Raw genomic sequence first — 20,065 nt, forward strand, 5'->3', positions numbered from 1 at the left:
TGAAGTCTAGCTGAATGGAAGTCCTATAACTAAGGACATAGAGAAAAAGCCACGATGAGACTGGTAGGAAGACATGGAATGGGCTGGTCCCATACTCACCTGTGGTGGTTAAAAATTGGGAGGGACATCTCAGCTGTTGAGGTCCGCCTGAGTAGCAAGGGGTCCCAGACACATACCGGGTTCCCCAGCCCAGGGTTCCAGTGCTGAGGAGAGAAGTCCCTACAACTTCTGGCTGTCGTAACAGCAGAGGTTGTGGCTCAATGAGACAGAGGGTGCGGCTCTTAAAGGGCCTGTGCATGAACTTACCGCTGACGGACTCGCTTGCTCTGCGCTCCAGCGCTGGCGAGGCAGCTTGAAAGGCGCCAGGGACACATGGGGAGGAACTGAAAAGTCTTGGCTTCAGGGCGAGGGCTGGAGGAGCAGCTTTCCCTCAAACAAAAGTGCTGGCAGAGGGCACTGCTCCTTCGTTGAGCCCTCCCCACCCAGCTTGCGGACCAGGCGCTGCCATATCTGAGTCTCCCACCGCAGTTAATGCTGGTTGCCCCGCCCAAGGGCGGCTTGTGTGGGCCCCGCACGTTGGGAGGGGCGGGGTCTCAGGGAAGCGCCTGGGCGGGCAGCGAGTGTTAGCTAGTTGGGGAACACTGAGATACCTCCAGCAAGATCTCCTCTGAAAGTTCAAAATGCCAGCTCAGCCGTGTGTCGTGGCAGTAGCTTTTACCATTTCCTCACCCCAAAGCATTTCCACAGAAGGCCAGTGTCCACAGGAGTTTTAGAGACTTTATTTATGTATAAACCATTTAAACACTTTGCCATAAATTATCTTTGCCTGTCCCTAGTCTTTGCTTAGCAGCAAATTAAAATTAATATAAAAACTCGATGAACAATTCATACATGTATATTACAAAAAATTTCCTGTACCAAAGTTCTTATTAGACATTTTTTTTTGTTTTTTTTTTTAAACTTTTTTTTGATGTTTTTGTAGGTTTTCTTTTTTTCATTTTTTAAATTTTCTCTCCTCGCGGTGACTGTCATGTGATTGTCTCAGTTTCTGGACCAAACAAACACACTAATAATTTTAAATCTGAAACAGTGATTGTGCCTTGAGGCTATGTATGTACAGGGTGATCTGAAGTGGTGCCCGTTAGCAAAAGAGTGTCACGATGCCACACCTCTACTGCAACTGATACCCACAAACTACGGAATCTAAACAGACTACACCCTGTAACTGCGTATTACTGTCCACAATGGAATCTTCAAAGACAAAAGAGTATGAAATTTATCTGTAGTGATTATAGCCACCATTTTGAATTAAATTTTACACTCTGCGCTCAAATAAATCAGCTCGGGCCAGACTAAGTTGGGACCCGGGAGTTAAGTGCTCAACGGTATTATTTCACTTTGACTTTTGATGAATTTCCTTTTTGTTTTTCCCCTCGTGTTTTTATTATTATTTTTTTTTCTTTAAAAAGTTTTCCAGTGCTCACTCTTTCACTTGTATCCCCCCTCCCCAGTCGCTACACACAAATCACCCCCAAAGTTGTGTTTTAAATGCACCTGTATTTAAACGAAAACGTCTGTAGTATTTGTCCAACAAGCAGTCTGGACGGTTTTGCTCAGCCGGCCTGGTGCTGCTGGCCTCACGGATGTCTCTGTGTCGCTCACGCGTGAGTGAGTGAGGTAATAGGACGCGAGGCCTTCTCGTCTTCATGTCTGTGTTTTTCTGTCGGTGTGTTTGTTTTGCTTTTTGTGTTCTGTGGGTTTTTTTGTTTGTTGTTGTTCTCTTGTTCCTTTTGGACATTTGGCGTCTCTTTTCTGTGTAGACCCAGAACAAGTGGGTCATATTTTAGGGGAACTTGGAACATTTTGTGTGTTTGTTCATTCATTCGTTTGTTTTGTTTTTCCTCGGAATTTTCAGCCAGGCTTTAGTCTACTTCAGGATGTGGGACTTCTCGCTTGGACAGTAGCATTTGAACTCAAAAAATGTGAGCTTCCTTGCCACTGATACCAAAGCAGCCCGGCCTCAGTGCCCCTGGTAGGTCTTCATCTCCTTAGGAGAGGAGATAACAGTTACTCCTGCTGAGCCATCCAGACAAGGAATGGCAGCCGATTATTTTGTTACCTCTTTCCCATCTCATTCTGTCTTAAAAACTGGATGTTGCTGCTACTGTCTGCAAGCTCGGGGTATTGCTCTACGGGAAGCACGTAATACCCCTCATAACCCTGCACACGCCCCGTGCTCAGGAGCTGCTGCTTCTCGCCCTCAGTCCACAGGCGGCTCCCTTCTCTCCCGTCCCTGGCTTTCTGCTGCTCCTTGGCCCAGGCGGTCCCCAGGGCCCTCTGTCTCGCCTGGTCCAGGACGCGGGCCTTCTCTTCGTCCAGGGTGTCGGGGGTGAGGCCGTAGCGGATGCTGAGCAGCAGCGTGTTGTACTGGAATTCAATGTTGGTGAACCTTCGAGTCCTGCCGTTAACCAGCAGCGTGGGCTGCGACACGGTCACATTCACCCCACTCTCCAGCACCTTGCGGCCAATGGTGGTGCCTAGCGTGCCCAGGTCGCCGTCGGCTGAGCCGATCTTCACAAAGTAGTGGGTGTCTTTGCCCTCGATGCTGTAGTGCATCTTGTCCAGGTAGTAGGCATTGTTCAGCACGGATGCCACCTTGCGGCTGTCCTCACTGGCGATGCTGGACACGCCAGTGGTCACCCGCCCCTCTTTGATGGCAAACATGATGCCTTTGCCAATGATGGGCGTGGTGGTGGCAAACCAGTGGCCTGCTTTCTCTCGGATGTTGGCATGGAGCTTTTTAGAAATGACCTGTCCTTCCAGAGCCATGAAGGCCTGGTTGTGCCTCTCTGTTGTCTGCTGCACACCTGTAATGAGCTGTGGGCATGAGAAAACACAGAAAGCTGAGACAATGGGCTGGGCAGCTGTTTGCTTGGGCTGGGAAGCTTGTTAAAAAAGGGTTGGAAAGAAAAAAGCTTGCAGTCCCCTGTAAGATGTAAGAACTAGTCTTGTGTCCCTAATTATATGAGCTAATGTAGGCCTACCCTTTAGAATTAGGACAGGCCAGAAGTTCCCAGTAACGGTGTGGCTTGTCCACTTGTAACTGTGCCACTAACTAAAAGATGGTGTGGAGGTTCGCCACCTTGCTGGCACCCACCCCCCGGCCTGCTCACTCCCGTCTCTCCATTATAGGAAAGAGTCACTCTGCAACTCTGATGGTTTGGCAGCTGCCCTGCATACTTTAGACCCAGGAATATCTTGACCTGAAGGGCAGGGTGTTTGTTTGAGCAGCTGTGAACCCTGCTGCTGTGACCTAGATTTCTTTGAGGCCAATGCCTTGGATATTTATTAACTTCCTTGGGTTAAGACCTTGCTACTCAAAGTATGGCTAGAAGCAGAGGTGTCACCGGGAGCCACCCTGGTAGGAAAGCAGACTCTCAGACCTCAGTCGGACCTACTGAGGCAGGAGCTGCATCTTAACAAGACACCCCAGGTGATCTGTGTGCTGTTACTGTTTGAGGAGCGCCGGGCTAGGAGATTCTGGCTTCGTGGGCCAGAGGGATTATCCCTGCACTCTGAGTCATTTGCTTTGGATTTTAGCCCTGGTTCTGCAGAGGGAGGAAATCACCATTATCGCCTTGGCCTTGAGTTCTCCACTCACAAATTACAACTTGTCTCAATTGGTGGTTGGGGGACAGGCTGGGATAATGGAAGAGGCTGTGTTTGGGAGGTAATGGCACTTAGATAAATGAGAGAAATGACGGCTATTCAGCCACTGAGTGGTCCCTGAGGGGCAGAACTGAGAGAACGCAGTTGTTAATTAGCCAGCCGCCCCTCCTTGGCTCTCTAGTCACACAGCCTGGACAGTTATTCAGAGCAGCTGAGACCTTTCAGACTTCGCACCGGTTCTGCAGCAAGGGTTATCCGAATATTGGTGCCCAGCTTTCCCATCCAGTTGTGGCAGAGGTCTCAGCTGTACCCAAATTGAAAATGATCACTCTTTGGTCGTCACTGAAAGACCCAAGCACCACTTATGTTCTGAAAACTCTATCTACATACATTTGGGGCATGAAACGCTGAGGTTTTATGTGGGGCATAAAAATGTTCTTTAATGGGACAGAAACTGCAAGCCGTACTTTTATTATGCCCCATAAAAGCCAAAAGGGTTATGATATTATAGGCAGTGCAGATGGCAGGTTGCTGCTAGATTTCTCTGTGCGCTTGTTAATCAGGAGTGACTCAATGGCATACACCGAACACATAATGACACCACAATTAAGGTCATAACTGAGGTTTGGAAGAGATATGTGCTTCGCCAGACAGGTGACAGCAGTGACATTCACTTTCTTGGGAAGTCACAATGTTTCATGCACCTTTTATACCCAGCTCCAATGTTTTCCTCCCCTGCTGACATAGCCTTGGCTCCCATGTGGTTCTGTGTGCAGAAGGGAAGGATCATTCACATTCATGGCAAGAACCTCCGCTTACCTGTCCGTTCTCACTCGCTTGACTCTCCGACAGTTCATAGGGAGGAGGCACGAAATACATTTTGGCTCTTGGGAACCCAGGGATTATGTTGCTAAGCTGAAATCCGAACATCACAAGCCAGCTTTTCACATCTACGGTGGAAACAAAAAATAAAGAGTTCTGAAGTCATCGTGGATGGAAAGCAATAGAGGATCTTGGAGAGAGAACAAAGTAAGATGGGTGGTCGGGTGCGGAGTCCAACAGGGGAGGGAGGCAAGGGCTTGTGAAGGTCTCCCGGTCCGGACCCAAAGCTTCTTCACGTGGACTGTAGGAAGGAGATGTCCTTCCAGACTTGGTCAGTTGATAAATCCCCATGTGGTGACTTAGAGGGCCAGCGCTGGAGCCAGGTAGATGGAGTTTCAAATGCCCTCACTGTGTGAACTTGGACACGCTCCCGCCCCTCTCTGAGCTTCGGGGTCCTCAGATGTGAATTGGGACAATTTCTGTGCCAATCTCGTTAGACTGTTGTGAGGACTGAAGGAGAAAACCCATGTAAAGGGCTTGTCACAGTGTCTGGCACATGGATTGCTCAATATGTATGAACTCCTTCATTTGGCAAGTATTTAAGGGAGCGTCTATCACAGGCCAGCGAATGTGCCGAGAAGCTAGAGATACAGTGATCAACTAGATGGGTGAGTGATGGTTATCAATGCTGTGTCGGACGTCTGGGCAGGGGATGCTATGCCAAGGGAGCTCATCATGGAAAGGAGGTTCTAGGAGCATACGGAGGGCAGAGATTTCTGGCTCCAGAGATTTCTGGCACCTTTTTTATCAGGTGACTACTCTTTAAGAAGAGACCAAAAACGAGCTCTGCATGCTCAAAGTAAGACCATCCTTCCCGTGCCAGGGGTCCTGCCATCCACTGAGTGGTCCAGGCTCTCCCAGTAAGACTATCCCCCAGAGCACCCTGCCTCCCTCCACAGTGATCGACAGAGGGTCACGAAGGTCCAGTCCTCACAACACTCACAGCCTCACCCATGCCATCGGCCCAGAGTCCAGCTGGACTCACCTCCTCAGGCTCCTTTTCCTTGTTTATAACAGGCACCCAACGTCGCGCCTCACATCCCTCTTTCACTGCTTCCCAACTCCCGAGACACTTCCAGCAGGGCCTCTGGAATTCACACCCATCACCAGCATGACCCCCACGTCATCGACCTCTCCGTGGTTCCTTTCCCTCCGTGGCTCTAACTGGAACCATCTCTCCCCCATGGACACTGGTTTCCTGGCTGCTTCTCCTACACTCACTGGACCCGGGGGCACGGGTGCTCCTTTTGCTGCAGTCATTGCTGATCCCAGGGCCGCGCACCTGCACTTCTTGATGCTTTTCTGCTCCACTGTGATCCTCTGCACCTCTGTTCCTGAATTCATTCTTAGAGACTTCATGATACAAGCCGTCCATCCTTTCAACACCTTGGCCTCTTAGTTCCTTTGAGGACTCTTCCCTCACTCACTCTCATGCTCATCTTTAGCACCTTGTCACCACCAATTATTTTACTGCTCCCCCATTATCTCAGCTTCATGCACTTTGCCCTCTGACCACCCCCGGGACTCTTTCTAGCTCACGTCTTCCTGTAACCTGACACGCGTATTCTTTGATCCGCTTTCTCAATCCCTCCTAAACTTCTTTCCCCTGTGCCTCAACACGTAGGTCCCTCTCTCTCTCTCTTATTTTTTTTTTTTACCAGGCACACATATCATGGCCACTCATTAGACTTATTCCCCTATGTATAGTCTAAGATCCTCTGCCCCCTTCTCACTTTGTCACAGTTTTGATGAAATCAGTTTTGGTTACATCCAAGTCTTTGCCTTTTCCATGTTTGTACCTGCGTAGTCGAATGTGGCTGGAGGAATGAATGTAACCGTGTCTAGTTTCCCTTTAAATTTCTGACCTGAACCCCAATTGTCCTTCCTGCTGCCTGGCCATCTGAGTACATTCCCTTCGTCCATTCCGCCATTCCCCCGTTCTCCTGTGTGATTGTACGTCCTTTCATCTCTCTTAGACCCTCCGACGCCAGCCCTCCCTTCCTCACTCTAGCAGCCGACCTTGCTTCCTATTTTGAGAAGTGCAGCCAGAGAGGGAGTTCCCTAAGCTCTCATGCCATTTACCGTCTTACCAGGGTCTGTGCCCACAGCGCCCACCTTGCTCCTGCAGCTAAGTTGACCCTCCACTTTTGCACTAGGTCGTACCCTGTCTTGCCCACTCTAGGACGTCACTCCAGCGGTTCTCTCTCCCTCCCCCGTAGCATCGATCTACTCCCTCTCGCAATGGATCAACCCCGTCAGCACACGCGCATGCTACTAAATGCCCGCTTTAAAAAAATTCCTCATTTCTACTTCTCCCTTTAGCCACCACCCATTTCTCATCTCTCTTTACAAAAACTTCTCAAACTTAAAATAATTCTCTATACTCACTGTCTCCTCTTCTCCTCCGCTCCTTCTCCTATGAATCAGGCTTGCGCCGACTACACGACACCAACTCTCGTCAAGGTCACGAATGCCCTGCATGCTGCTAAGCCCAACGTTAACCTGGGCCCTCACCTTATTTGACCTTTCAGAGACATCTGACAATTTGAACGTTCCTGTCTTTATTTTCTGTTCTTGGCTTTCAGGACAATACACTCTCGTTTATCCTTCTACCTTTGTAGCCACTCCTTGTCCCTTTTTGGTTCCTTCCCCTCCCTCTGATCTTTCAATGTTGGGGTACCCTAGACTCAGTCCGAAACTTCTCCATTCTATCTACTCACGAACATGGTGATCTCATCCAGCCTCAGTTTCCTTAGTATGATCTCCATGCTGATGCTGACTCCAAAATTTATCTCTCCGTCCTGGACCTCGCCTCGAACTCCAAGCTAGGATGCCTAATTATGTTTCGAGTTTACATCCAAAGCTGAGCTCCTGATCTTCCTCCCCAGATCTGTCCCACCCACAGTCTTTTCCATCTTCCCAGCTACCATCCTGGACCCCTTTTTCTCCTTGACTCCCATCTGGACTCCCACATGTAATCCATTGACGAATCTTTCGCTTTTTAAAATTGAGGTAAAATTCACATAAAATTCATCATTTTAACCATGTTAAAGTCCACAGTTCAGTGGCTTCTAGTACATTCACAATGCTGTGCAACCATTGTTACTAATTCCAGAACATTTTCATCACCCCAAAAAGAACCTCATACCTATTAGCAGTCATTCCACATTCTCCTCTCTCTGCCTCTGACAGTCACCAAAGTGCTTTCTATCTATGGATTTTCCTGTTCTGGACATTTCATATAAATGAAATCATACAATATGTGGCCTCTTGTGTTGGCTTCTTTTACTCGGCATTACTTTTTACGGCTGAATAATATTCCATTGTTTGGATATACCATATTTTGCTTATCCATTCATCAGTTAATAGATATTTGGATTGTTCATGCTGTTTTTTTTAACTGTTACAAAAATTTTTCTATGATCATTTGTGTACAAATTTTTCTCGAAAGCCTGTTTTCAGTTCTCTTGAGTATATACTTAGGTGTGGAATTGCTGGCTCATATGGCTGAACCCTTTACTTTTATAATAGATCCAGAACCTGTGTCTAGTCCTCACCATTTCTACCACCTCGACCTTGACCTCGTCTTCTCCCCCCGCCCCCTCGCCTGCTCAGCTCCAGCCTCTGTGCCATTTCTCGATCATGCCAGGTGCATACTCACCTTCACACTGGCAAGCACCTCTGCCCGGAGCGCAGAGCATCTTCCGGTTCTCTCACCTCCCTCGAGTCTTGCTCAGATGCTGCCTCTCCAGTACAGACAACCCCAACCACCACGTTTACAACCTGCCTGCACCCCATTCCCGCCCCAGCAATCCCAAGTCTCTTTGCTTGGCTCATCCCCTCAATCTCCCTTAGTAATCACATTCTAACATGATGTATCATTTGTATGTTTATTATATTTATTGCTTATTGTCAGAATGTAAACTCCACCAGCTCAGGGAGTTAAAAAATCTGTTTTAGTCACAGATGTACCCCTAGGCCCTACAACAATGCCTGGCACAATATAGGGGCTCAATCAGTACCTGTGAAATGAATGAATGAATGAGCACCGAACATATGTGGCAAAAGCTACCCTGACTGGTATAAGTGTGACTGAGGAACTATCTGTACCTGCCTGGGAACTTGCTTCTGAAGGGGCCAGGTAAGGTATAATTGCCTTCTGCCCTGGGGCTGTCGTGAGGGAGCTCATGCTGGCTCTGCTACTAAACCTCTAATGAGAAGGAACCTGGGATCCTCAGTGGATCCATTGGCCTTGGGCTCAGACGAGTTCCTTGAAGGAGCTGGCAAATACATGTATCAGAGACAGCCCATTTAAGAGTCACCTAAGAATATAAGTTTGAAAGTGTCAGCATCAAGCAGAGAGGGGCCTGGTTTTAGTCCAGCGACAGTCGCATAATGACCAAGTAGCTGTTCTATGCGAGGTAGGTGCTGTAGAGCGTGGATTTTCCGACTTTGGATATCCGTGTTCACTCATCACAACTGTTTTGCCATATCCAAGTATCACCTGTACTGGTATTTACTTCCCGATTTCTGAAAAATACATTTGCCTTTTCCACTGAAGTCGATCCATTTTTAAAGAGAAACTTCATCACTACCATAAATGGGAAAGCAGACTCACTTGATGCAAACAGAAAATAACTGTAAAATTAAAACAAAGAAAACAAAGCAGTGCAATTAAATTGAGCATGATTTTGTTACCAGCTACTGAGGGAGTCTCGGATCTGCTCTCTCTTAAAAAGGGAGATTAGAAGTGTTAATGAGGTGTTAAATACATCCCAGTATCCAGTGGAGACTTTCTCCTCCTCCACTGATTTGGAAGAATAAAAAGAGGACTGAAAAAAGATGAACTTCCCCATCTGTGTCTCCATGTTATTTGATACCTCATCTGCCGCCACATGAAATCACCCTGCCCTTTCCCAGGGAGATGCAATATATTCAGGGGATCCCCAGGAAGGCAAGAGAGGTCTTTGTCCTCAGAAGGTTCTCCCCATCCTGGTTTCTTCCCTGCAAGGACCCCTCCCTAGCACGCGGGAGGTAATTCCCTGTCACTGCCTTTGAGACAGGGAATTTTAATGGTCATTCCCATGAACAAAATAGCTCATATCATCTACCTTTTTAAAAGTTTCTGACATGGCTTGGTTCCGGAGGCTAAACCTATTCTGAAATGTTTATTCAAGTTGCTGGTCTCCATCCATTCTGCAGAAGGCACATCTGGCATGGCGCAAACACCCCTCCTTTTGAAGTAACTGGTGTCATCTGGCGACAGGCTCCCTAAACGGTCTGTTGAGAGGGAGCCTTTGAGGCAGGCGCTGGTGACGTGGCCCTCCCCAGAGCTCATTACTCCCCTCTACTCAGGTTCCCCAGGGCATGCGATTATGAAGCACGTTCTCTCCCCGAAAATGCTGTCAGCACAGCAGCTTGGGTGTTACGTGTAGACAAGAGAAGAGGCTGATGGGAGCGGGAGGCTCCTGTGTAGGGAAATTCAGCTCTACAAAGTCCGACTCTAAGCTCGTGTGTGCCTGGGGTGGTACGTCCAGGGACCCGCCCAGGACAAGGGGTGGGAAGAAATTCCAAGTCATTGTGGGTGACATCTAGAAGGTTCGCTAGACTCAAAATTCGTCCCGGGTTCCAGGTTTGCCAAAGCTATGTCGCTCAGAGCAGAGTTTGGATCTGTTTCAGGGTGGAGCTGGAGACCCGGCCCCCCCCAAACATCCCCCAGAAAATTACACGAAGAGGGTATCTCCACCCATCCCGTACAAACTCCATGTCTGAGTCCACTGCTGCTTGAACATAGCAAACACATCCCTACCATTTATTAGCCTTCGTGCTGTGCCAGGTGCTTGACACCTCATGAATCTCATGGGGCAAATGCTATTGGTGTCATCTTTTTGCTGATGGAGAAACGAAGGCTGGGAGAGGTTAAGATGTTGGTTCAGGTCATGCAGCAAGTGGTCGGCCAAACCAGAAACGGGGATGTGCTCAGGTTCTGTCATCATAAGGAACTGGCCTGAGGCCAGGCCAGGCTTGGGGCTGGGCTCTGGTCCCAGTTTCTCCAGGACGGGGGCGCCTAACATTGGGAGGGGGAGGGGGTCTATCTCCCAGTCTGTCTTCTTGCTGTTACCTTTTTATCACAGATGTATCAACCATCAATGCATTACCTCAAAAAATAACTGTTGCAAAGAATATCGCTTTGGAATCACTTCTCACCCTCCTTCCCCACTCCTGGCAGCCACACCTCCGCTCTAGCCCAGGGGTCGTGGGCTCCGAACGGGCACCCTGCCCACTCTGTCCCTTGTGCCAGCAGCGTCCCTGGGAGGCAACAGGGCCACCTTTGGCCTCGGGAGCCGCCGCGTGCCCCCAGAGCCGCCTGCATGCCGCGCGGGTTCTCTGGAGCAGCAGACAGAGAGGGCTCGGCTCTGCATTCCTCCTGACTACATCTTAATTACTTCTTCAGCTTAAACTGTAAGTGGCAAGTTCAGCCACTCTCCTTGGTTCCTAAGTGGCAAATTAAGACGCGTTTAGATGGGGTTTATGGATGAGCCAACGTGTGAATGGTGGGGTGTGAGGGGTGTTCTCTGCTGGGTTCGCCCCTGCGGGGCTCGTCCTACCTTGAGTGGCAGCAGACGTGGGCTCGTGCTGTTCTCTCTCCCCGCAGTCCTCCCGGGCCCCCCTTATCCAGCTCTGACTAGACCTCAGGCCTAGACCCGTGCCTTCTCCAACACTATCTTTTATGTCAGACTCTTTCTAATGGTTTCTGGATTCACATTTGTTGGACTTAGTTCGACTTGATTTAATTCCCATTTATTGAGTCTCCACAAAGCACTGGAATGAGGAAAGCCATCTTGCCATTCGGAAATCTCTAAAAAAATTTCTTTTCCTTTTCAGAAGAACCAGGAAAGTAGCTGAGGGGGCCAGTGAGGTCGACTGTGCTCTGAATGATGTCGTTTGGGCCTTGGCAGCTGTGGTCATCTGCACAGCTCACTTGGAGGGCTTTTTAACATTTGCCTCCACCCATGCCCCTCTCAGGGCCCCCGGTGCCCAGCAGGGCTTTGGGAGGCCTGCTCTGGCTGGTGTGAAGTTCTCTTCCTGTGGCTGAGATAGACGTGATTTGCCTCCCGGCTCACACAGCTTCCTCTGCCTGGAACCTGCTTCCTCTCCCTCCCCCACTTCACAAAGGCCCCTGCTCAAATGCCACCTCCTCAGAAAGGCCTCTGTGAACACCCTACGTGAAGGAGACACTGCCTGCCACTCTCTGGCTAACCTTTATCCTATTTTATCTCCAGGGCACTTACTATCTGAAACTATATGCACATATGTGTGTGTTTTCCTGAGACGTCCTTTACTTCGAAACTGGAGGAGAAAAGCCATGCTAAGCCTCAGGGAAGGGGGCATGGGCATGCATCCCAATGAGGTATTGGGGGAGAACAGGAGGGTACAATTTTGCCATAGCTCCTGGGCTCAAGAAGTACCAGCTACTTCAATTGTAGAGGGACGCTGGGCTCCACCTCAAAGGGTCTGAACTTGTCAATGAGGCATGGCACGGCCACATGTTGATCTTTAAGGTTGTCTATTTCTTTCTGTAGCATAGGACATCAAGGGCGGCACTGTGTTCCAGGTAGCTGCTGCTTCCTTTCCTGTCTTGGGGATGGACAAGTGACCCCTTGTCACCTGAGGGTAGGGGCCCTTCAGGCTTGATGTCTCCCTGGCCTATGGCCATGAGCTATGAGTTTCCTGGAACTCGAGGGGCTTTGGACTTGGGGTCACCATGTTGTTCCTGTATGATGCATAGGCAGGTGAGATGACCTCGACTTCCTTTCTGTAAGCTGGTCTCTTTGGATCTCTTTGGATCTCTCTCTCTCTCTCTTTTGCTTATTTCCCTGAGGGACTTTATCTTGTTCTCCACTGCATCTCTAGTACTTAGAATACATTAGATGCTATGAAAATATTTGTCGAAGGGGTGAATGGATGGATGCAGGTGGCTGGATAGGGACCTGCATTTCATCAGTTTCTCACTTACGGAGGAAGTAGATAATTTGCCTTCCTTGGCCTCTCTAACCAAACCCCTCTCAAAGCTTCCTGTGTCCTTCTGACTTTTGCTCATAATTTTTCTTCAGCCTTGATCCTATTTCTGCCAACCAAGGTCCCCTTCATCAGGTCCAGTTTGACATGGGGTCCTTCTGTCCTACACTAAAATTTTCAAATCTCAAATAATCTACACACACACACACACACACACACACACACACACACACACACATTCTGAGAGAAGGCTGTTTGTCTTGTTCACCATATCTGCAGAATCTAGCATGGTACACTCTATAAATGCTTATGGAATAAATAACAGAATAGACACCTATAAGGTAGCATAAGCTTAATTCTGCTTTGTACTGCCACTGGTTATTTGTATGTGTATCCTGCCAGCCTGGTGGTGAGGTCAAGAACTGGGCTGTAGCCATCTCAGTACCTATGCTAACTCACTGCTTCACTTGTGATGATAACATTAATAACGTGAGCAGACGTTCTTCTGTGAACATCCACAGTCTAAGCGCCAGGCACTAGATTTTACCTACCTATGTTCGTTTAGTTTTCAAGATCACTCTACGGGGTTGTTTTATTAGTGTCCTTTCACAGAGACGGAAACTACAGCTCAGAGAGATTGGACAACTAGCCCATGGTCCACTGGCTTATAAGTGGAAGAAAAGGAATTTGAATCTGGTATTTCTGACACCAGAGTCCCGTTCTTGCCCCTGTCGTAAGGCTGTTTTCCTCTGCTGGGGTCGGAACAGAGGAAAGCCCTTTTATAAGGGAGGGCCCTCATAAAGGTTATTTCAACTGAATGGACTTGGAAATGGTGAGGACATCTTCGAACAGATTGGTGACTGCTCTATACTGTGGTCGCTTGACTGTTCTAGGTGCTGACTGCCCAGGGTTTATAGCTCTCCAGGATTCTAACCTAGCGTGAGATGTAAGACCGTCTTTTGACGTCCCCACTGGTCTGCCAGCACACCCACCCCACAAGGAGCCACTGCCCAACCAAGGTGCCAAAGTCCTCACCTGTCACGTAGTTCTTCAAATCCAGCTCATTGCTGAGAGGATTGTTGCTTTTGAACATGTATAGGTTAAAGGGGGCTGGTTCCTTGCCCACGTTTTTCCACATGGTGTAGTCTGGAGAGGTCCATCGTCCTGCCAGCACGTCATAGTCACGTTGAGTGAAGTGGACCAGCTTGGTCAGGGGATCGTAGAGTCCCCCATGGAAGCCAATGACCATCTGGAAGTCAGGGTTGGAGTCATAGTAAATCTCCCCATAGGCTGTGTACTGCAACTGTTTGATCATGAGGCCGTTGATGCTGAACACAGCCAGGGGAGTCCCTGTGTTATCCGAGGCAACGTAGTACTCCTCCCCACTGCTGCTCTCCATGGCAAAGAGGTGACCCTGGAGGTCGTAGTAGAGCGAGGTTATCTCTGAGTTGGAGTGATTGTAGACGTGGGTGATGCGAGTCGGGTTGTGGAGGTCGGAGTAGAAATACTGCAGATGGTGGCCCAGGTTGGTCTTGTAGGAAGCCCGCCGCCCCACACCGTCATAGCGGTACTGGACGCTCCACCCGCTGGCCTTGTTGTAGGCTCTCGTCAGGAGGCCCTTGGAGTTGTACTCGAAGATATCAGCCCCTCGCTGGCACAGGTAGCCGTCGTCATCGATTCTGTACTGTACGTCCCCGAGCCTGGTTATTCGATCCCGGAGGTCATAGCGCAAGGGCATCAGGCGCACGCTGTTGCCCGGGTTCAGCAAGTGGAGGTTCCCGTTGAGGTCGTAGCTGTAGCGCCAGGTCGGGCGGTCATTGACGGCCACACTCTGGAGCTGCCCATCCCCATCGTAGTCGTAGGTGTACTTAGTGGTGTTGGCGTAGGGCCCCAGTTTTAGCTCCCTCTTGATCACCCTCCCCATGCTGTCGTACTGCACCGTCATCCAGTACATGAGGGACCGGAACATCTCGTACTGGACTTCCTTGATCCGCCCGTGGGTGTCAAAGTGTTTGCTGAGGGTCATCACGGCCGTGGTGATGATCTGGTTGATGTCATAATAGATGACTCCGAACTTGCCAAAGTGCTCTACCTTGCCAGAAATCTCGTCATAGCGGTAGAGGTCAACGGGAAGGGGAGTTTCGCTTATGACGGGCTTGATGCTTGCAATCCGGAAGCTGTTGTCGTGATAGGTGTAGTCAAACCTGGCGTTGACCATGCCTTCCTCAGAAAACCTGTAGATCTGCTTGTCCACGAGGGGGCCGATCTTCCGGTACCTGATGGTACAGGAGAAGCCCCCACTTTGGAGGTTGACCATCTTCAAGACGCCAGTGGTCTCATCATACCCGAAAGTGACTGCGGTACTGTCATAGACAATCTCTGATAACTTGGAGAGTTTCCCATACTTGTAGAATACCTGGCGCCCGGTGCCCAAAAAGGACGTCTTCAGGATGCGGCCATCGTCGCTGTAGTCGAAGATGACCGAAGCGTTGCTTTCGGGCGGGTTGTAGATGTTGCGGATGTAGCCGATGGAGGTGTGCGTGGACATGCTGTGCCGGGCGACGCTGGGCATGGTGACGGCGTGGAGACGGTCGGAGGAGTCATACTCGAATATGTACTGACGCTGACTCTGAAGCAGGAGGACCATGGACTGAGGAAGCAAAGGGGAAGGGAACACATGAGTTGGCTCTTTAGGACGGATCACTTAGATCGACAGAATTTATTCCATTTCCCCAGATGTCAGTTCAAAAGACAAAAAAGATAGAGAAGTTTAGACCAGAGATTATGAATTGATTGATTTTATTGGGTATGTGACGGATCATGATGGCTGCCTGGAGCAGTGCGTCCCAATTTGCATGTGAAATAGCCAGAGATCTTGTCAAAAGGCAGATCTTATTTAGTAGTTCTGGGAGGAGGCGGAGCCTAAGAATCTGCTTTTGTAACAAGCTCCCAGGTGACAGTGATGTTGCCTGGACCATTCTTCGGGTAGTGAGCACCTGGAGGACTGAGGTGAGAGGCACTGTGTTTGCCTCCAGACTCGGTAACAAGAATCTTGAAATTATTTAGAAATGACTGCCATTGACCCAGCAAGGGACGGATGTGACGCACATACTACGTTCTTGCCACCCCTGATTAAATCTAAAGAGAAAGTACATCCTCCAGTTAGAAGCTACTAAAAAGATTAAATAGCCCAGAATCACTGATTCTTTAGGGGGGAAAAATGGCCTCAAACTCAAGGCAATTGGGAGAGTCCTGCCCCCCGGCCAAATGTCCCAGTATTTTACAGCATAATGAGAACAAGTATTCAGGAAGGACCAAAGGGACAGCAGCCCCTGTCTTGCAGAAGAGATGACAGCTCTGTCTGCAGTGAACACTGTAATCAGGAGATGAGAAAGGAGGGAATGGAAATTGACCTGCGTCCAGGTGAGTCCAGGTGAGAGGCCCAGGTTGAGTAAGCCCCTGCCTGATGACTAGATGACTAGACAGCCTTCAAAACTCTTGACCTGTGCCCTGAAGGTCACTGCTCCAACCTGACCTTTTCCGACACGGAGACCTGAATCTGGCACTTTCAGACACAGGGAATTATGCAGAGAGGATCTGTTGGCTGCTTCGGCCATGGGGCAGGTGGGAGGGTGCTGCTCTGTGTGCTCGAGTTTTAGGCGAAGTTTCGTACGTGGATGGTTTAATTTTGGGCAAGGCAGAAATGAATCACTGCGTTTCCAAATCATAAGTAAGGACCAGCTGTGCTGCCGTGGGATGATCCCGTCAGCTTCGGCAGCACTTATTAGTATTACATTTTCAGAATAAAATCAGACGATCCAGGCTTTTTGCTATTACCGAGTGTCTAGCACTTCCTTTTTTTTTTTTTTATTAATTTGCTTTTAATGGTAGTAATGCTGAGCTATGAGTAACATTTTTCTTTAGATTTCCTCCCTCCCAGTGAGAGGAGACGTGAGGGGACCCTTTACAGAGTCGAAGTAAAGATGTTAAAATGTCTTATGGCAAAGTGTATCTGGTCAACTGAAAAAGAGCAGCCCCAGTAAGCGGAAGACCCGGCTGAGCGTGGGCGGCACTCACTCACCTTGTCCAGGTAGGAGTAGCTCCACACCTTGCCATCGGCGAACATGCGTGACACGATCCGGCCTTGCTTGTCGATGTCCGTCCTCTCGCTCATGGCCCCGCGCTGCAGGCCGGCCAGGCGCCCGTTGAAGAAGTACGAGACGTTGACAGCTGCCAAGCCGCTGCTGGGGAGCCAGAGGAAGGGGCGGCCCACCTGGTCATAAATGATCCTCAGCGTGAACTTCCGGTGGTCGTCGTAGATCTTTTCTGTCCGAATGTTCCGGTCGTAGTCAATGGACAGGAGATTCCGTCCATGGACCTAAGGGAAACACGGCGGGCCTGGTTTGAAAGACGTCACTAGGCATATTAGCTCGGGCTTCTATGGGGACACGGCTGGCGTGGCCAGGGCATTGTGTGCGTTGGAGGAAGAAAGAACTCTGATGTCATTTAGAGTAGTGCTTTCTAAATGTTTTCACGTCATGGTGCACACAGAAAATAATATTTGTAGGGTGCACTAGAGTACAGTAACGACTGACCTGGGCATGGCTGCAGTGAGCGGTTTTGCACGCTGTGCCCTGCACCGTCATGAGGCGTGCCATCACGTGGTAGAAAGTGTGCATGGTGAAAATGGCAGGGCATAAATTATGTAGCCACACATAGTAACCCTGGACCTTGAGGTTCCGACTGCCTGGCCCGGCCACCCTAGGGGCAAGAGAATTTGTATTCTGGCATACCTCCTTTTATTGTGCTTTGCTTTACGGTGTTTTTTACAAATTGAAGGCAAGGTCCTCCGCCAGCAAAAAGATTACGGCGTGCTTCATTGTGAGACTCGCTTCAGTGCAGTGGCCTAGAACCCAACCCATCTCCGAGGTTTGCCTCTACTTGTACACTTACAGCCCTTTTGGGGCATATCAGCAGCTGAGTCGCTAAGGATCTTTAAGAGTAGGTGCCAAGATTTCTTCTGAAGCCTTAAGTAAAGGAGGGTGGGGAAAAGATCTTAGAAACTCCATATTTTACAAAGCTCTGGGAATCTGAAGGCTCGTTCCAATGTGAACTCCTTTACTCCTATCTAGAGAAAAATCTTGCCTCTGTCTAGAATGCGAGGCATCGTTGGGGAGACCTCAGCAGGCCTGGGAAACTGCAACACAGTGAAGGACTGATTTACTTAGATTTGAAAGGAGTAGTGGAATACATCCAGACACGATTTAATATTTATTTAGAAGTTGATCTGATCTGACAGAGAAGAAACCTGTCCCAGAAGGCAGAGCTGGGAGACTAGACTCTGGTTAAGGGTAAAGGAGAGGACTCTTGAGATTCACCTAACCCTGAGTGAATGGCTGGGAAGTGAATAAAATGAAGCCGACTCAGCTCAAGCTCTTTCAACATAATTGACTGCAAATCCAGACGTCCCTAAGGTAACCGCTGAAGGCAACAGATGTAAACAGGCAGAAGCAAAAGACGTGAGAGATGCCTGCTACCTCCTCACTTTACCCTAATAATTGAATAGCACTTATGATAATGACCATGACCATGGTGATGGTGCTGAGGGCTAGTATATACAGGCATTGCGTTAGGCAAACTGCATCTGTTGTTTGAGCTGATGCTCACAAAGACTGCTTGACAAATGAGGAAACTGCGCCAGACAGAGAGGTTACACACGTGCTCAAGGTCACACAGCAGCGAAGTGGTAGGGTTAGTGTGGAATCTAGGCCTAAAGACTTCAACCAGTTAACCACTTAGATATTTAACCAGCTTTACTGCCTCCTCTATTATATATGCGTTAAGTGCCCTATGTGTCAAATGAGGCAGACTGTAAAGCATTGCCACAGCCCTTGAAGGCCCCATGCTTCAGCTTTATGGGGAGTCAAAGGGTAATTCTAATACCACAGACACCTGCATACTGGGGAGCAGCACAGTGCCCAAGTAAAGACTTATCCTGCAAAGCTTCCTTTGGAGACAGGGGTGGATAACATAAGTAGTAGTTGTTAGCTGGGTCTTCTGGGAATCTTGAAGGAAGCTGACTCAGCTTAAAAGTAGGCACCATTTTGTTCTTCCTACTTTCCTCCTTTTCATAGGTAGAGTGTGGATGTGATTCCTGGAGCTCCAGCATTCACCTTGTGAATACAGGGTGACTGAGGATGGAGACCTCAAGGATGACGGCTCACCCAGAGAGGAAGACTCTAGATCCATGCTGACCTAGGTGTCTTCAGCGGTCATCCATACCTGCCATGAACTGCTTACCGCTATGCTCCTTTTAGGTCATAAAGGTAATAAGCCTATATCCTGTTTCAGCTCTTGTTATTTCCAATCTCTGTTAGTAGCAGGTGAAACTAACCCAAACTGATACAAACCCCTGATGCTTTGACAGGTACTGTACTAGGTACTTTTACATACCTGACCCCAGTTTAATTGTCACGACATAGGTATAAATTATTTTGTATGTGGGCAATTGAGCTCAGAGGGGTCACATAACTAGACAAGTGCAGGGGCTGGATTCGAACCCAGGACTACTTGATTCCCCAAACTATGGCTGTTTCCACGGAGTCATCCCAGAGAGAAGGGGGTAGAACATTTGAGATAGAATATTTAGAAAAGAGAATGCATCAAAGCTTGGAGATAGAAATAAAGGTGGCGAGTTCTTGGATTATGAAGAAACTCAGCTTCAAGTGGGAGGTTTATATCAAAGATGCAGCAATTGGAAAGAACAGTCAAGAAGGCAGAAAGTGAGCATTTTTTTAATGGGTCCAAAAGTTAATGCTGTCAGAATTACTGGGACCTTGATCTCAAATTAGTCACCACATCCAGAGCGAAGCACAGGCCGGGGGCAGACACAAGTTTAACCACAACGAGTTGCTACATTTGGGACAACTGCAAAAGATTCTTAAACCCCTGTGTTCAAGAATTTCAGTTCAAGGCCTCACCAATGCTTTGTTGGGCAGAATGAATAATGTGGCAACAAGGAGGAAGAATTTTCAGTGTTCCTCCAGCCAGCTGCTGGTGACTCCCCCCATACCTGCGTATTTTCCATCTCCTTCTAGCCTCCTTCTCTTTCCTCATCCCTCTCTCACCCTGCCTTTTGCTTCTCTTTGATAATATACAGCCACCAACAAAGCAATGCAGTTGTGAACTTAAGATGGGCTTAGCAAGTTCTCAGCACCACCCTTGTGTTACCTCATTTAGTCCTCAGGACAACACTCTCAGCCAGCACTATTACTACCATCATTTTACACACAAGGCACAGATAGGTTTAAGCGCCCTGCTCAAGCTCATACAGTAGTTAAGTTGTGGAGCCAGGAGTCCAGCCCCGAGTCCACTGTCTTCGTCTCTCTCAGTACCGCCTCTCCGACCAGCAGCTGTCGATGGGCACGCGATTCTAAACCACCTGGGCTGCTCCCTCAGAACATGGCTGCTGGACTGACGCCACAGTGCTGTGTCA

At 48.9% G+C, this 20,065-nt stretch overlaps 1 protein-coding gene across 1 annotated transcript in view; it reads right to left on the bottom strand.

Moving 5' to 3' along the window:
• Positions 1-1,763: 1,763 nt before the first annotated feature.
• The window catches only part of TENM2 (teneurin transmembrane protein 2), an 876,941-nt gene continuing 858,639 nt past the window's right edge, over positions 1,764-20,065 (bottom strand). The window contains exons 24-27 of the mRNA XM_023528647.1: positions 16,652-16,948; positions 13,606-15,220; positions 4,489-4,619; positions 1,764-2,877 (exon numbers count right to left, since the gene is read on the bottom strand). Coding sequence (XP_023384415.1) covers positions 2,116-2,877; positions 4,489-4,619; positions 13,606-15,220; positions 16,652-16,948 — 2,805 coding nt within the window. The 3' untranslated portion in view covers positions 1,764-2,115. The remainder of the gene's footprint in view (positions 2,878-4,488; positions 4,620-13,605; positions 15,221-16,651; positions 16,949-20,065) is intronic.

The sequence above is a fragment of the Pteropus vampyrus genome, unplaced genomic scaffold (assembly GCF_000151845.1).
Source record: "Pteropus vampyrus isolate Shadow unplaced genomic scaffold, Pvam_2.0 Scaffold30, whole genome shotgun sequence".
NCBI classification, from domain to species: domain Eukaryota; kingdom Metazoa; phylum Chordata; class Mammalia; order Chiroptera; family Pteropodidae; genus Pteropus; species Pteropus vampyrus.